This window comes from Octodon degus, unplaced genomic scaffold (assembly GCF_000260255.1).
Source record: "Octodon degus isolate 3935 unplaced genomic scaffold, OctDeg1.0 scaffold00012, whole genome shotgun sequence".
Classification (NCBI taxonomy): Eukaryota; Metazoa; Chordata; class Mammalia; order Rodentia; family Octodontidae; genus Octodon; species Octodon degus.
Genome location: NW_004524588.1, coordinates 20,642,865 through 20,660,159, shown reverse-complemented (window position 1 = coordinate 20,660,159; position 17,295 = coordinate 20,642,865). Strand labels below are relative to the sequence as shown.

The 17,295-nt window shown below is 41.1% G+C and overlaps 1 protein-coding gene across 1 annotated transcript; it reads right to left on the bottom strand.

Annotated features, from left to right (window-relative positions):
• Positions 1 to 482: 482 nt before the first annotated feature.
• On the bottom strand, positions 483 to 11,563 carry Mmp10 (matrix metallopeptidase 10). Its single transcript, XM_004626230.2, has 10 exons — positions 11,456 to 11,563; positions 10,271 to 10,515; positions 9,920 to 10,068; positions 9,351 to 9,476; positions 7,390 to 7,554; positions 7,118 to 7,262; positions 5,370 to 5,507; positions 3,841 to 3,996; positions 2,772 to 2,875; positions 483 to 773 (listed from the first exon to the last, which is right to left on the bottom strand). Exons 1-10 carry the CDS (start codon positions 11,561 to 11,563, stop codon positions 640 to 642), a joined length of 1,470 nt encoding a protein of 489 aa, XP_004626287.1. The 3' UTR covers positions 483 to 639.
• Between the last annotated feature and the right edge of the window lie 5,732 nt (positions 11,564 to 17,295).

Sequence of the window (17,295 nt, the reverse complement as noted above, 5' to 3'; positions counted from 1 at the left end):
AGCCATGGAGCCGACTTCTAGACTTTGTGATTAATTTATGACACACTGGGATTATAGGTGTGAGGGCTACTCCCAGTCTGGGGTAGATAGTCTGAATACAACTTATGGAGACAGACTTGTTCTCTGTAGCTGCTACTCCTCCTTTTTGTTGCTGCTACTCTCCTCTTTTGATCTTGCTCTTTGCTTCCACCATGAAAGGCTGCCCTCTGCCATGTGCCGTTCTGCCTTGGAGCCAGCTGAGCATGGACTGAAACCTTCAGTAACTGTGAGCTAAATACACCTTTCCTTCTTTCATTTTGAGTGTTGGGTATTTGTCCCAGCAACAAGAGAAGAGTAAGTGAAACAAATACTTAGTCACACTGTGGTCAGTGTATTAAACAGGAATTGTATTACACAGTAAGGAACAGGACAAAAATAAAAATCTTTATTAAATAATAAATAGAACAGTTATTGCAGATCATTCTCTTCCTTATAATGCATATTTCTCACTTCTGTGCAATGTAAAAAAAAGTAAAATGTTTTAGTCAATGGTCTGTGACACAAGGACGTGGACAGGCCTCGTCTTCTTTGGCCACTGCACCGACAGGCATAATTTATCATTTTGACCACAGTAAATTAGGAAACTGTTCATTATTCATTTTAAAAGCCCACATCTGTCTTTTCCCTGTCTTGGTTACACAGTAGCCAGCTGTTACTTTTGAATATGTGTGTCACCATCCTGGCATTAGGGTCAAACTCAAGCTGTGTTGATCCACTGAAGAAATAGAAAAACCCTGTAATCAGAGATGAAGAAAATGATGAGACATTCTTCAACGTGTCAAAATTTCAACACATAACTTAGAATAAAAGTGAGAGGTGGCATTGTCTAATCCATTCAGTTGATCCTCAGGTCTATTTTTGGTCTTAACCATCTAGCAGAAAAGTATAAACATGAGGTATAAAAAGTAAAGCCATATTAATATACTGAGCTGTAAAAGGCTCATGTCTACAACTTTGGACATTGCCAGTCATGTGGATAATCCACTACTATTAGAGACTAGTGGAATAATCCACTACTATTAGAGACTACTGGACTATGTTGGATTATTTTGCTGAATTCATGTACCTACAATATTTGAATGGCAATGAATACCCATCTCTGACAAAACTAAACAAAAAAGAAGGATACAAATGAAGGATCATTTTGTATCTGTATATACAAAATAGGATAGATATACAGCTACTTTCTCTTAATTCAATAAGAAGAAAGATTTGTGCTAATAGTGTTTAGACAAGATATCATGTCTGCCTCTTGTACTATGAATAACTACTATGAAGACAATATGCAATGTATTAATTATTGTAACTGTCCTGCTAACCTGTTTTGAAACTGTCTCATTGCTATTTCTTTCTGAATAAAATTAATTTAAAAAATAAAAGGTAGTATTTATTAAACGGGCCTCTGTGTCAGGCACTGTGCTGGGTGTATTATATGATTTATTTAATTTTTACTTGCAAATACAGTGTAAGAATCATTAATGAGGACGAAATGAGAATTAGGAAGGCTTTAGGATTGCCCAAGATCACATTTCTATTGAAAGATGGAGGGAGGATCCTATCTCCTCTGTCTCATTTCAGTGTCCCGAAACGTTAGATTTGCTGCCTTTAAATAGATGGAATTCTATGGTATTTTAAAATCCAATTTCCCCCTTTACCTTCATATTATTATCTACTAGGTAGTAACTCACAGTTTGAAAGCAACTGAACTCAAAAACGAATCAGACTAGTGATACAGTGCACTGAAGTTCATTTTCTGCTTCATGTGCATTACGTACGGCCAAGTTATTTTTGTACCAGGGCACCAGCCGCATGAGTGCTGCGGTTGCCAGGGCGTGGCAGCCCCCTCCACAGTCCCTTCAGGGCATGCCGGGGCTGCACCTGCCCCTGCCCTTCGCACCAGCTGAACTTTGTCATCTGAGCACCTGGTGGGGGGGGGGTCCCTTAACTGACTAACAATAGTAACAACTCACGGTGACCGAAGTAAACAACTGATGACGCAAACAGCAAGCTAGACAGAGTCTGGTGGGACGGGACAGGAAACAGCAGGGGCAGAGTGGTGTGAAACTTAGTCATCAGTAAGCTGGGATGTACCTGGTTGTATTTTTATAGCAGCATAATGGGCAGAAAAATAATGGGATCTGTGTGAAGCTGTACCCTTTGGTTTTAGATAGGAAGTTTACCCTTTGCGTGTACATATGAAATAAAAGTTTGGAAGCTTTTCGAGAAGAATAAAATCGAAATTTAATTTGTGTATTTAGAAAGTTAAAATTTTCAGGAATGTAAAAAGTATTTAAGGCTCAATGATTTGAAAGCTGGATGTGGTGGTACACGCCTATAATCCCAGCACTCAGGAGGCTGAGGCAACAGGATCGTTGTGAATTCAAGGCCAGCCTGGGCTACAAAGTGAGCTCAAGGCCAGCCTGAGCTGCACAGTGACACCCTGTCTCAAAAAGAGGACAAAAAAAAAAAGACTTGATAATTTAAAAAACTGTTTTGATTTTTCATTTCTTGTTTTAAACATTTTAGCAACTTTATGGCAGCATCTTTTATATAGCATAAAATCTACAAATTGTAAGTGTACAGCTTGATAAGCTTTAGTAAATATTTTATGCAGATATTTCTACCGTCTATAATGGGCAAGTGCAGAGGTGGCTCCGAACACACTTCACTTCAGTTTGACGCTGTACAATACCCGAGTACCCCCACTGCCAGCAAGATGGGTGTTGTCTTACCAAAGCTCTGGACTACAGCGTCCACCTTCCCGTCAACGCCTGGAAAGTCATCAGCTATAAGTCTTGGGAAGCCTTGTTCCATAGACTGTCGTTTCTCATCAAATCTGCACCAATGGAGAGAAATCCAGCTCAATATTTTATAGAAACACCATGATGCAAACATTATGGCATAATGTTAATGTTCTAATGTGGAATCCTAGATAAACTTTCCGAGTTGTTCAAAGAGATGGTAAACATTGTAGGGATACAATAATAATGTGACTTTCCTGGGCTTATGAGCTTATCACATAAAACAATATTCTGCCCAGAAAAGGGACACTACTTTATTCTTCAGAGATTCCAAACATATGTTTGAGGTCAGCTTTCTAAGCCTGGACACATAGAAGTTGGCTGCCTACCTGCCACAAATACACAAGGACCACATACAAGATACAAAGTGAATTAAGAAACTTGATTAAAGGGCCAACCAAATAGCTCAGCGGATTAAAGTGCCTACAAGCAAGCACAAGGGCTGGAGGTTCGATCCCTGGGGCCTGCTTTGCCAGCCCCACCCCCAGGGCATGCTGAGACAGCAATTGAGACTGGGGGTGGTGACATGTACCTATAATCCCAGCTCTTGGGAAGCTGTAAACAGGTGGATCACTATGACTCCGATCTAGTAATGAGATCCTGAACACCCTGTAGACCCTTCCCTAAAATGCAAAAACAAAACAAAACAAAAACCCCAAACAAGAAATTTGATTAAAAACAAGCTCCGCATTCTCTATCACAATGGGACGCTGTAGAACCTGTTTCCAGTCTGCTACACCTGGTACTCTAACATGGGACAGGCCAGAGGACACAACGGAGATGTGGCCCTCCTGTTGGTCTCTCTTGATGTCTGTGCTCTGTGTTGGACGCATGACGGAGGGACCACTATTCTGAAGGGCCTTTCTATCTGGGAAGCTGAGCAGCTGTCAGCTGTCTTCCTCATACTGAGAATACCTGAAGTTAGAGAAAGAGGTGGAGTGGGCAGGTTCTGCATGAAAGATACAAGATTAGGCTCCAAAGAAATTCCTACGCATCTTACCTCCAGTATTTGTCCCCTGTAAAGAAGTATGTTTTTTTCTTTTCCTTATCAGAAACAGCGGCATCGATTTTCTGTATGGCTGGGGGAAGTCCCAGGGTGTGGATGCTCTTTGGATAGCCGGCTTGTACCTCACTTCCTCTGAGAGCCCAGAACTTACTTCCTAGGGAAAAAAAAGTCCCAAAAATCTCTGAATGAAGCCATTTAGTTTTAGAAATGATTGTAATGGCATTGTTGTGCTAAAGAGAAAGCTTGGATCGAGTCGGAGCCACTAGCACAATGACGAGTGTCCGGTGTACCTAGCAGATGTTTCTTGGACGAGTGAGTGCCTGGATGAGCGAATGGGTGGATGAACGAATAAGAGTACAGCACGTCCCCACTGTCTTTTCCGCATAAATATCCTTTGAGATAATAACGAATTATAGAAAGCTTAAAGGAATCAATATGAGAAATTAAGAAAAAGAGAAAATCCATCCATAGTTAATTACAACAAAACAATGCTCTGAAAACGTCGTAGCAACTGATTTGGAAATAGACAAGTTGGTAAATTCCTATACAAGTGTGTAACTGACTTAAAAAACAACAGAAGCTCAAATAGCACATGACCAAGAGAACAAGTTTAAAAAGTAGTTTAAAAATCTGACAGAGAAGCCACCCGGCCTAGATAGCTCCCTGGTCAGTTTACCTCTCTCTGAACTGATCCTGTACTGTACTGCTTCTTAGACGCTTAGAGCGTAGAGCTGTTCTCATCACATCACCATTCTTCAGGAATAGATGTGCTACCGCGGCCTTGGCCTTTCCACCTAAGTTACGGAGCTAATCGGTCAGGTTCTAGGATAACGCCTATGGCGTTTGAATTAAAAAATGTATGTGTGTGCAGAAATGAATGATTTTAGTTATGTTACAATTTCCTACCCATCTATAAGATATTCACTATTATTGTTGTTCTAATACGACAATTCCACAAATGTTGATATGTTATTTTTGTTTGGTTTTTATTCCCAGGTTTTTTCCTCTTGACTCCTGGGCTGTAGGGAGATTTTAAAATAGCAAACTAAATGGAGATTTAAGATGCTGCATGTATTGATTTCAGTCTGCATCAAGTATTTAAAAAATGCTTTTTGTGCAAAGCTCATGTAAGCATTGACAGTAGATTTTTGCAGCAATGAACCATTTAAAACTTAATAAAAACAATATAATAGTGAAAACACTTATCAATGAAGGTTTTTTAAAAACATTAATTAAATTCTTGGTACATTTGAAGTATGCATAGTGGTTGCATGCGTCACTGAGAAGTTGTTCCTGTACCTGACCCATCTTGATCCTTTTTGCCCACTCCCCTACTTTACTTGCAACACTTCTTCCCATTCTTATTTATAAAAGCTCTGTTTCCATTTTTTCCTTCTTTCATCATTTTCTTTTCCCTTCCTTTCTTTACCCCTCCCTAGTTCCTTTTCCCATTTCGAAGGGAATAGTCAAGGAAATCTTTGCAATAGAGCTTATTGCAATAATTTAAAAATTGTGGATAGTACTTGCCTTTAAAAATGAAAACTGTATCCTTGCTAATAACTTCATAAGCAGCATCTAAATCTGATGGAAGAGAGGGCCAAAATGTAGAAATCAAATGAAACTCAGGTTGGGGTTTCCAGTGGAGTTTACGCCACAAATATCTGGAATATATAAAAATTGTTTTCAATTGTCTTTCTCCTTTAAATAAGCAGAGAAACATTGATACACAAAGAAACAACCCTCAGGATTTATCCTGAAACCCTGTACCTGAGGAGATTTGACTGACCTTGTCAGATACAAAAGTTACATTTCTTGTTATATAGGTCTTGCTTTATCTTGGTCTTAACCATCCAGGAGAAAAATATAAAAATGAAGTATAAAAAGTAAATCCATATTAATATGCTGAGCTGTAAAAGGCTCAAGTCAATAGCTTCTGACATTGCCAGCTTCTGACATTGCCACACTACTCTTATAGAATACTGGACTATATTGGATAACTTTGCTGAATTCAAGCACCTACAATATTTAAGTGGCAATGGAATACCTATCTCTGACAAAACTAAAAAACAGGGGATACAAATGAAGGACCATTTTGTATCTGTATATTCAAAATAGTTAGGATATATATATATATATATACAGCTACTTTCTCTTAATTCAATGAGCAGAAAAATTTGTACTAATAGAGTTTGTGGACAGAATATCATGTCTGCATCTTGTACTATGAATAACCACTAAGAAGACAACAATATGCAATACATTAATTATTGAAACTATCCTACTAATCAGTTTTGAAACTGTCTCATTGCTATTTGTTTCTCAATAAAATTACTTTTTTAAAAAAGAAGCAACCCTAATCTTCTTTTCTTGCAGTTAATGTTAATTCATTCTTTTTGTAGTATTGGGTTGTCCCGTGGGTGATTCCAGAGTGTAGGGCAGGAATATCGATCAGTTCCAACATGATTATTTAGCTTAACTTTGTTTTGAAAGTTTATAAATCATTGTTTATATTATGTGCCAATAAATATTTCTCCAAAATATTGTGTGCCTCCTTATGCCTGTATGTGAATAGAGACACAAAGGAAATTGGGAACAGTGATTGCACGATGGAAATAACTGGGCCACTGTGGGTCAGGGATGGGAAGATTTTTCTTATAACTATCTTTCGCTACTATTTGAATATTGTGGGGAAGTATATGTAATTTTTTTTGCTAAGACCAATTCAGTGAAATAGTGACTTTATAAAAGAAATGTAAAGGTACTGCTTTGCTTCTCAAGATTTATAGTATTTTTAAAAGATGTTCCATGATTGATGGTATTTAAAAACAAAACAGATAAAAGCCTTTGCCTTTATAGAATTTGTGTTCTAATAATCAAGAATCATTCTTTGTAAGTCTTTAAAATATAGTCTGGGTTATTCTAAAGAGCTGCTAAAAGTGTAGTAAGAAGCAGATTATAGCCAGGTACTGTGGTGGACACCCATAATCCCAGCACTCTAGGAGGCTGAGAGAGGAAGATTAAAAATTCAAGCCCAATCTGTACAACTTCACAAATTAGTGATACCATGAAGCTGGGTGCAAAGGGACTGAGTTCATTACCTAGTAACACACACACACACACACACACACACACACACACACACAGAATCCAATCTAAATGTTATGATTCTAAAATGTGCAGGATATATTTCATTCAAGTTTCAGTTTGTTTTCCTTTTCTAAGCATTGTGCATCATGAGAACAGATAGGAAAGCGTAACTTTCCACTCTCACCTGTCTTTAAAGAACAGGATTTCTCCTCTCAAGGTGCTGACTGCATCAAAGGACAAAGCAGGGTCGCATGCAGCGGGTATCTTAGACTCTAGTGGGCTAGATTCAGTGGGCACCACAGGGGTGTCAGGAGAAGTAGGAGGCGGTCCTAAAGGCCACAGGGTGGGGGAGATAAAGCGTTAGGCAAGGTGGGGTACATATGCCCATTTACACGCTTTCCTGATCTTCTCAGACACTGCAGGTGGCCCCTCTGCAAGTCCTCCAGCATCGCTCACCGTAGAGGGACTGAATGCCATCCACATCATCCTGCGAAAGGCGGAATTGAGTGAGGTCTCTGAAGGAGCTGTAGAGTGGGTACATCAGCGCCTCAGGGTCATCCGAGTGGAAGAGACCCAAGGAGTGGCCGAGTTCATGAGCAGCGACCAGGAATAGATTGGTTCCTATTTAAGAAACCATAGATGTTGAAAGTCTTCGCAGCTGTTCATTTTGAAAATACACACATAAAACATACGCTAGATATCCAAGCCACGCTTGCATCACACCTTCTGTTTCCTCCCTTGAAATGTGGTTCATTGATTGGCAGATTCCATACTTGACTGAAATGCTGGCGCTTTTCATGGTTGATCTGAGGTCAGCATACAAGTTTTCACTATGTCTCTCTCTAGTTGTTTCCTGGTTCTTTTCCCAAATACTTACAGTGATGAACATAGTTTCCAAAGGCTAATTCTTTGGAAGGGCCAAGATTGATAGCATATCAATACATATAGCTCTTGATTGTCTAAAAAGTAAAAGGTTGTCACGTTCATATTTCCTAATACCTGCCAGTTTCCACCTTGGCTGAAATTAACTTGCAAATATTTATGCTTTCCTCAAACTGTTTTTTAAAAAATGTATTTAGTACAGGGTCTACAGGGTCTCACTACGCAGACTGGACTAGTAGCTATCTTCCTGTTTTCAGCCTCCCAAGCACTGGGATTACAAGCATGTGCCAACATGCCCAGGCTCAATTGCTGTCTCAGGGTGCCCTCAGGGCTGGGCCGGCAAGGCAAAGCCCCTGGGTCTGCCCAAGCAGGTACTTTAATCTGCTGAGCTGCCTGGCCAGCCCTACATTCATTAAACTCTTAAGCAACAAATTGATGGTTGATTCCCATGGGGATTTAGCCTGGTTTGTTTTTCTTCCTCTTTGTCATAATCAAGTTTTTTGTTTTTTTAGACAGTGTTTCATATGCAGTTTGGGCTGGCCTTACGCTTACTTTTGTTGCCTCAAGCTGGCCTCAAGCTCAGAGTGATCCTCCTGTCTCAACCTCCCAAGTGCTGGGATACAGGTGTGCTCCACCACGCCCCATTCTTCAATTAATTTTTAATTATCAAAAATCTTCCTGGTATAGTCACCATTGCATATGTACATTCTTTAGTTTAAAACAGAAACATGCCTAAATGCAGCTTCCAGCAGCAAACACAGCTGCCTTCAGTTTTTCTTTATATTATAAAGTGTTTTATTACTAGCATTTAGCCACTGCTGCCCGTAATTCTGAGAAAAGAATAAAGCAATATTATTCCAGGTGGCTGAGCTGCAGGTTTGTATCGGTGGAGATGTTCTTTTGTTTGTGTTAACGATCCCTCCCAGTCTCAGCAAAAGGGATTGCTTTGGCAGTCTGTTTCCAAATCTCATTTTAAGAAAGAAAGCATGCAGTAAAGTTGAATCATTGTGTGTTAGTACGACTGGGGTTTTTCAGAACCAACTCGGGAAACAATGCTCCTGAGCTAGTGATAACGATGGGCCTCTATAGAAAGGTGACCTAGACATGTCCTTTGGTGCCTGGCATTTTCTCTTGATACTTACTTTTAAGAGAAAAAGAGACAAATGAGCAAGAAGCAGAACCCTAAGAACACATTTTAGGTTCAGAACTGACTTAGTAGAAGTCATTGTACATTAATCACTTATAATTAAAGTGATACCAAACATTATTAATTATACTGGTCCTAAAAGCTCACTAGATCTTGAGGTGTGAAAATAGGATTTTATAGTTATATAACTCCTGGTGAGACAACAAAGAGTTTGCATAAATTTTACAAAATTCTTCAACAGTGATTGAATGAAGAGTACTCCTGTTTACCACTCAGTTGATCAGAAATTTCACTTATTAGGATATTCCCTTACCTCTCCTCTGGGTGAAATTGTTCTTGGATAGCTAGACATTTTTTCTGAAACCACCATCAGAGGCTTAAAACCCACCTGATGTGTCCTCTGTCCATTTTTCATCATCATCAAAGTGAACATCACCATAAAATCCAGGCCCGGGGGGATAGGCATGGGCCAAGCTCTTTCCTGGTCCGTCAAAAGGATAAAAGTCTCCATGTTCTAGCAGGGGGGGAAACAACAGTAGTATAAGTATTCAGAATTTCTTTCTTCTTACCCTTTTCCAATCAGCATCGCATGCTATGGTCTGACTGTTAGTACCTTCTTGACGTCTGTATGTTAAAAGTTAATTTCCAATACAGTAGAATTAAAAGGTAGGACCTTTATGATTATTCCATGAAGTCTCTGTGGATGGGATCAGAGTCCTTACAAAAGAGGCTTGCGGAGCCTCCAGGCCTTTCTGCCACATGGGACACAGAACATGACATGTACGCAGAATGTGCCACTTTTCCAAAGGTCTACTGACACCTGGACCTTTGACTTCTCAGAGTCAGATCTGTGAGTAGAGTCATGTCCATTGTTCATAAATAAACCATCACAAGGGATTTTGTTTTAATAGCCTGAAGTGACAAAACATCTGATGAGTGGATATTTTACTTCAGTACCTCTAACTGCAAACGAGATCATTATGTCGGCTTCTCCTTCGTGCATCCTGGAGAATGTGAGTGTGGAGACCTCCTCCCAGACCCTCAGAGCTTTCTCTATAGCAGAATCCACAGCCTCTCGTGGCAAATCTTGTGTGTAATTCACAATCCTGCATGAGAACAATGAAGAAGGCAGGATTTTTACCTGAGATACAGCTGATAAAATTCCATACTTTTTTTTTTTTTCATACTTTTTTTTTTTTAAGAACCGGGGATTGAACTCAGGCCCTTGCACTTACCAGGCAAGCGCTTAGTCTACTGAGCTATTTCCCCAGCCCTCCATACCATGTTAAAGCCCTTTAGATGCCTTACCTGTAAGTGAGGTGGTTTTTCCTCCACTTGGGCGTGCCGAGAAAGTCGTGGAACTGGCCCACATCTGGAACTCCACACCTGGGCTTGCGCATCATCTCCAAGGTGTCCAAGTCCAGCTTCCCTGTCACCTCCAGCCCAAGGAACTTCTGCATTTCTTGGGTTTTTTTAATGACAGGACCATTGTCTTTACTTCTATAAACTTGTTTTGTGTCTTTTCCAAGGTTGTAGTAGTATTCCAGGTATCGCTAATGGAATAATAAGCACAATTTATATGTAAGTAATTCTTATGATTTTTAAACATTAATCACAATTTCAAAATCTATTTTGATTATTATCCCATTTTTTGAAACAAACATAGGTGCCACACTTAATTTGCTTTCTCATTAATATGCCTTATTATTTCATTGCAATTTAATTTGTTAGCCAGGCAAAAGAATTAGCATAATATTATAAATTCACTGGGTGACTATATCTAACTTTTCCTACTTCACATTGTTCATGTAGACCTGCTTCAAGACTAAAGTGAGATCAGTTCTTTTTTCTTTCTTTCTTTTTTTTTTTTTTTTTTATTTTAGGGAAGGGTCTACAGTGTGTTCAGTGTCTCACTACTAGATCGGAATCGTAGTGATTCTCCTGTTGATAGCCTCCCATGAGCTGGGATTACAGGCATGCACCATTACTCAGTCTCAATTGCTGTCTCAATTGGGGGCAGGACCACTATAGCAGGCCTGGGGATGGAATCCCCCACCGCTGTTCCTGCTTGCAGGCGCTTTAATCCACTGAGCTATTTGGCTGGCCCAAGAGACCAGTTCTTTCGAACACACATACAAATAATGACAAAAGGATTATTCCTTCATATAAAGACTAACGTAACCACACTGTTCCCCTTCAATTATTTTAAGCAAAGTAATTCTAAAGTAAGTTTCATCTGTTTTCCCACTTGTCGCTTAGCCTTGAACCTGCAGCAGCTCTTTTATTCTAACCTTGCACAGCCATTTCAGCTCCCCTGGCCTTGCTTTCCATCTCAGTTAAGATGAAAGGAAAGGAATTTTCACCTCTAGCACATTGATGTTCTCTGATGCTAAATAAGTCCAAAAAAATAATTCTTAATCAGGTCATCCTGCTTGGTATTGTTCTCTGCCTGTGTTAGCTAGCAGAGCTTCAAGGTGTGTGGCCGTTAATTACCTGGGGAAAGTCCAGGTCATCGAGGTCTTCTTCCTTTGCTGCTCCATTCAGTGGATAAGATGAGCAGATTGGCAGACACAGCAGCGCGAAGATGGTGAGGCACTTCATCCTGATGTCCTCGGCCTCAAGCACACCCCTGTGCTGGCCACCAACCCCTAGACCTCTATCCCTACCTTCTGGTGGCCCAGCTTTTATAGAGAGACAACGTTTAGGTCATCAACCGTGTGATTCATGTACGCCTCTTTTTTTTTTTTTAAATCTGTATGACAGCAAGAATGCTCACATAAACACAACGTGAGGATGAGATAGCTATAGTTGGTGACTTCCCCCGTGCTGCACTGGAAAGAATGACTTCCCCAGGAAGTGGTTTCTGTGTTTATAAAGAGAAAAGGATCTGGCTGGATAATTCATTTTTGTTCTTTCTGAGAAACTACTGACAAACGTGGCAAAAAATTAATTTTTTTAGACATAGAAAACCAGTGCAATATTCTTTACAAATACTATATTTGAAATGTAAATAAAAGCAGGTAAGGGATAAGTAGATCAATGGGAAGAAATCCCTCATATAAATTTGGCCCAAGTGTGGAAATTTCTTTTAGGAAGGTATAATGACAGGGATTTCATTTCATTAGTCCTTGTTATATGTGATAGTACTGATTTTCAGAGGAAATTACTGACACTGGGGGTAGGAATATTGGGGAACGGGAACAGGCATGGATAGGAGGACTTTGGGGGAGAGGAGACATGAGGGAGAAGACCCTTGGTGTTCACGCATCCTCTGTTTTAGAATAAATCAGACAGTCATAAAAATGACTCCCCAAAACTGATTAAATGAAATAAATCAAATTTTATGTGAGACCAAAACATTCATCTTACCTCCCTGCTGTTCTTTGCTTTTGAAAACTTCTTTCATCTTCTTGCCTCCTCTTAGGAAGGAAGAGCTCGGTGGAGATTTAGGGTGTGGCATGAACTCCATCCTCATTTTCCTTCACTCACCTGGAGCTGCTCATCCCGGGGTAGCCCTTTTCACACAGCAAGACTACACACGCTCCAGGAATGGTTTGTCCAACTAACCTACTGCTGTAAAGGACCCTGGGGTTCTTGTAGCATAGAACTGGGTTATTAAAATGGTAACTACGAAACACAAAAGTAAAGATAAATTAAATTATCAGTAAAGATAAATTAACTCTACCATGTCTGGTGTGTGAAGTCTCAAAACAATGGTATAGTAACTTAACGGATGTGTAGGGTGATCTTTCCAGTGTCACTGGCCACTTTCACACTACTTGAGCTAGACCGTGCAGGCGGGGTGTCGATCCAGAGACCAGGAAGCTCTGCAGCTTCCAAGACGGAATCAAGGAGAAGCTTGGATATGCAGACATACGAAGCTTAACATAGCCAAGATGCTGGCTCCAGCATAGGGGAAGAGTGGGAGGGGTGGGAACTTGGAAATCAGCGGCAAGGCCTGACAACTCCAGACGTAGTCAGCTGGACTTGAGCAGGTGCATGATTTCTTCAGAGAATATATTTCATCTACAGAACTGCTGTGCAGATGACTTTATTCCAAAGGCTGTGTATTCTTTATCCTAGCGAACAAATCACCTTTGATTGTACTCCAATATCTTTAACAAGCATGTTGGCTGTACAAATTTATGACCCTGCTCTTAAGCACTGATTTGACCAGCTCAGAGATGCCTCCTTGGGGTCATAACTTTTTTAGTGTTGGCATATTCTATTGACAGAGCTTATTATGTAGTAATAAGAGCTATGTTCATGGAGGGAATTGCCTAAGCACTAAACCATATGCCTCAGAGGAGTGATGTTGGTGTACAGTCTTACTCTGCACTGACACATCATACCTGGAAGAAATTAGTGACATGAGCTAAGGAAGTCCTCTTCATCTATACCTGATTTGTTACTTATTAAACTTGCTAGTGTGTGTGTACAACCAGGCAAGCAGGCATAAAGGATTCAGATTTTTATTTTTATTTATTTAATTCTTGGGGGGATGTAAATTTTTTTGTTTTTGTTTTTTAGTGAAGGGTCTACAGGGTGTTCACTAGATCGGACACATAGTGATCCCCCTGTTTACAGCCTCCAGAGAGCTGGGATTACAGGCACACACCAGCACGCCCAGTCTCAATTGCTGTCTCAAAACACAAAAATATAAAAACGAATTCACAACTTTACAAAATGAAGTAAAACACAACGCTGACAATTGTTCACCTCAGTTGTTTAGATCACAGTACTTAATAGTTATTAGTTTTTTTTTTTTTTTTTGGTTTATGCAACTTCATTGAAGAAAAATAAATCAATTCCTAGCAGAGCTATTAGCTGATCACTCATCCATTGATAACTTGCATCGTTTGCTCAGTGCTATGTTAGGCAGTGTATTGGAAGATAGATTAACTAATAGCTCCAAGCCTTGTAACAGTTTAAATGAAAATTACAAAATGTTTGGAGACCCTACTTTGGGAATACAAAGAGCGTTTGAGGTCCAATTTCCATTTTCTGTCGAACAAGAACAGGTCATTCCTTTACTGACATGCATAAAATACATCACATTTTCTGTTCTGCTGATGCTATAAATTCAATACCAGCTCTCCAGCCACATCAGTTATGAGCATAAAGCATATTGCATAACCTCAAACCTCTAACAGTGGAAGGCTTAACAAGAACGGATGCTGCTAGAAAAATGCTGCTTCCTTGTGAGCTAACCGAGCATCTGTCTCCCCCTCAGATGCCTGCTTCAGCAGTTAGAGCTGTGAGGAATGGCTTAGTCTCATAACCAAGTTAGAGTGAAGACATAATACACATACTCCATTAAAAAAAAATTTCTGAATCTTGGGCACCTGTTCTCTTGGAACTACTTTACAGTTTCTAAAAGCAGTTATTGTGCAAAGCTAGAAGAACTTAAGTTTTCTCAGATGAGCATGTGAATGAATGGAGGGAGGTAAACAAAAAATAAAATTTAAAAAAGATGAGATCTGATAGAGGAACAGCCAGACAAGAAAATCAAAAAAAGGAACAGTAATTTAAAGTGTATTCCAGCTGTAATACAGGTTATTCTGACTGGAAGGTAGCATCACATGGCTCACTTCTGAGTCCATTCTCGGGATATTCTGTCTTACTTGTGTCTCCGTTTTAGAGATCCGAGCAATCTCTGGCACTAGGGGGTCATCTGAGTTTGGATCACACAGCAGTGAACAAATGGATAAAAAAAACTTTAGAAACAGTTAAAGCAGAAGACCACTGTGATCTTGGAATATTGAGACAAATGCTGCCATCACTGTGAATATTTGGATGATAAATTTTTGTTGTAAATGCAACCTTAGGTGGTTTGAAGGGAAGGAATTTTTTTTCTTTTTCTTCCTTTTTTTCTCTTTTTTTTTTTTTTGGCTGGCTCAGGCTACTTTAAGGGCGGGTCTGATAAGTTTTGAGGAGCTGGGGATCAAACTGTGGCTTTCTGCACCTCACTGCATTTGCAGAAACAGGTGCTTAAGCCACCGAGCTAACCGGCAGGCCCCCTAAAAGGGTAGTCTGTAGGAAAATGAATTGTCAAAAAGCATATATCGCCTTGGTGTGGGCTGCCATGACGCTCCATGATTGTGGCTTGCCAGAGGAACATACCGGCCTCAATTGGGCCTGCAGAACATGGTGCTGGAGGGTCCCAGGCCAAATCGCTAAGGTCCTTATTAATCCGCCTCAGCCCCGTGGTCTGTGCTGGCCCGGCCTTTGGGGTCCGCGTGTGCTCAGCACCCCGCATCTGGGTGGTCCTCAGCTCCCCGCGGCTCAGACACGGCTCCTAGACTAAGCTGACCCGAGGTCGCACCAGGCCAGCAAGGGCCAGTCGTTCTTGAATAAGTATTAAAATTAGAAGTTGTTTCGTCTGTTTTCTACTTTGTTGTAATGATATATAACTTCCATAGTGAAAAAAGGGGTAAGTATTGTATAAAAGAATAGGAGTGATTTGACAAACCGGAAACGACACGGGAGAGGGGGCTTTACTAGTACTCATAGGAAGACATCAGTAATAACTCACGGTCGCGAGCAGGAAGCCAGGCGGCGTGGAGCTAATGGGCCTGCGGCCGCCCCGCCCTGAGTGCGCCTGGGCTTGTCTGAGCTAATAGAATTCGAAGTTTTTACTAAAACTTGAAATATTTTTTATGTAAATGATAAGGCTTATCTATACCACTTCAGCGTTTCGGACGACTCTGTTCCTTTTTTCATCTTCGCGTTGAGTTTTCTCCGTGAGACCTCCGCGTGCCTCGGGTTTCCGCGCACCGGTGAGCGGTTCCTTCCCGCGGGCAGTCGCTGCGCCAGGCAGCTGCCCTGCGTGCGTCTTCCGCCGTCCTCCTAAGTCGAGTCTGGAGGGTCACCACGTTCACTTTTTCCTCCTGCGAGGCCTGTCTTGGGTCTGTTAAAGACTCTGCTCGCTAGCGCCGGGCTGTCTGCTGCCGAGTGGCAACATCAAAGCGTTCCACTTGTTGTTTAGTGTCAGGAAAGAGCACACGGGCCCGAGAGACGGCTCAGTAGAATAAGTGCAAGGGCCAGAGTTCAATCCCCGGTTCCGCAGAAAAAAAAAAGCACACGCGTACCCTGCTGCTCCCGCTGGAAATCCAGCAGATGGAGCTCTGATTTAAGGCTTCCAATTTTCTTAGCTTCTGCAGCCCGTTTCATCTCTGCGCGTCTGACATCCTGAGTTCTCCTTCGCTCTAGCTGTCCTGGAGTTACTCCTTCCTGAGCGTCCTTGATAATATAGACGCCACCCTGGAGCTGAACTGCCGTCATTTTATAGTAGGATTCACGTGGATTTTTTTTTTTTTTTTCGAGAGCCTGCTGTCGAGGAGCTTTGAGGAACTCTTGGTTTTTTGATAGGCATCTGGACTACATTAGTAACCTTTCTTTTTCTCCAACAGGCCCGCGTGCTTTCAAATGCCAGGCTGGCTTCGTTCTCGGCGCTCTCGCTGCCAGGACTCAGGCGCCTCGCGAAAGCGCCGCCGTGTCTGCGGGCTGAGCCCTTCAGGAGCTCGGTGCGGAAGGCGCCGCCTTGGGGTTCTTCGGAGCCTGCAGTCCGTTCACCCACCCTCGGATTCCTCTCTCTCTCTCTCTCTCTCTCTCTCTCTCTCTCTCTCTCTCTCTCTCTCTCAATGTGACAGAATCTTAGGCTGGCTGTGCGGCACAGTGCCTTTTCCTTCATCGTGAAATAAAAGCAAACCCCCTGGGTATCGATCTTCTACTGTTTGCCAAGTCCTAAATCTATCTTATTTCTGATTTTCAGAATACCCAAACAGGAAGTAGATTAAACTCCAAGAAAAAAGAGTAATGAACTCAAGGTCAGCCAGTTAATAAGTGGTAAGAAATTACTCAGATTTAAAACCCAAGCATTATAACTCATAAGTTTATCAAAAATCTTTTGGCTTGGAACTTGGCTCTCTCCCATGCCCTTTTCTGTTGGGTTTTTGACGCCCTGTTCTTCCCCCCTAATTTTTTTTTCCAACTAACAATGTATTAGTATATATTGAAAACACATAATCATTGTGTCCATTTGAAGCCCTGGCACGTGTACACCCAACTCCCTACCCCTTTCCCTTCCCTAGGTCACTCTCCGCATCCCCTGTCCCCAGCTACCTCTCCCTTCTGCAATCTGCCTCCCTGCTTCGGACAGCTCTTTTTCATTTTGTTCTTTACATTATTTATATTTCACGTTTCTCAGATGAGAGAAACCACTCAATACTTCGTCTCTGCATCTGATTTAGGTCACTTAATATTATGGCCCCAAGATCCACCCATTTTTCCCCAAGGGACTCAAGTTCATCTTTCTTTATGGCTGTGTAGAG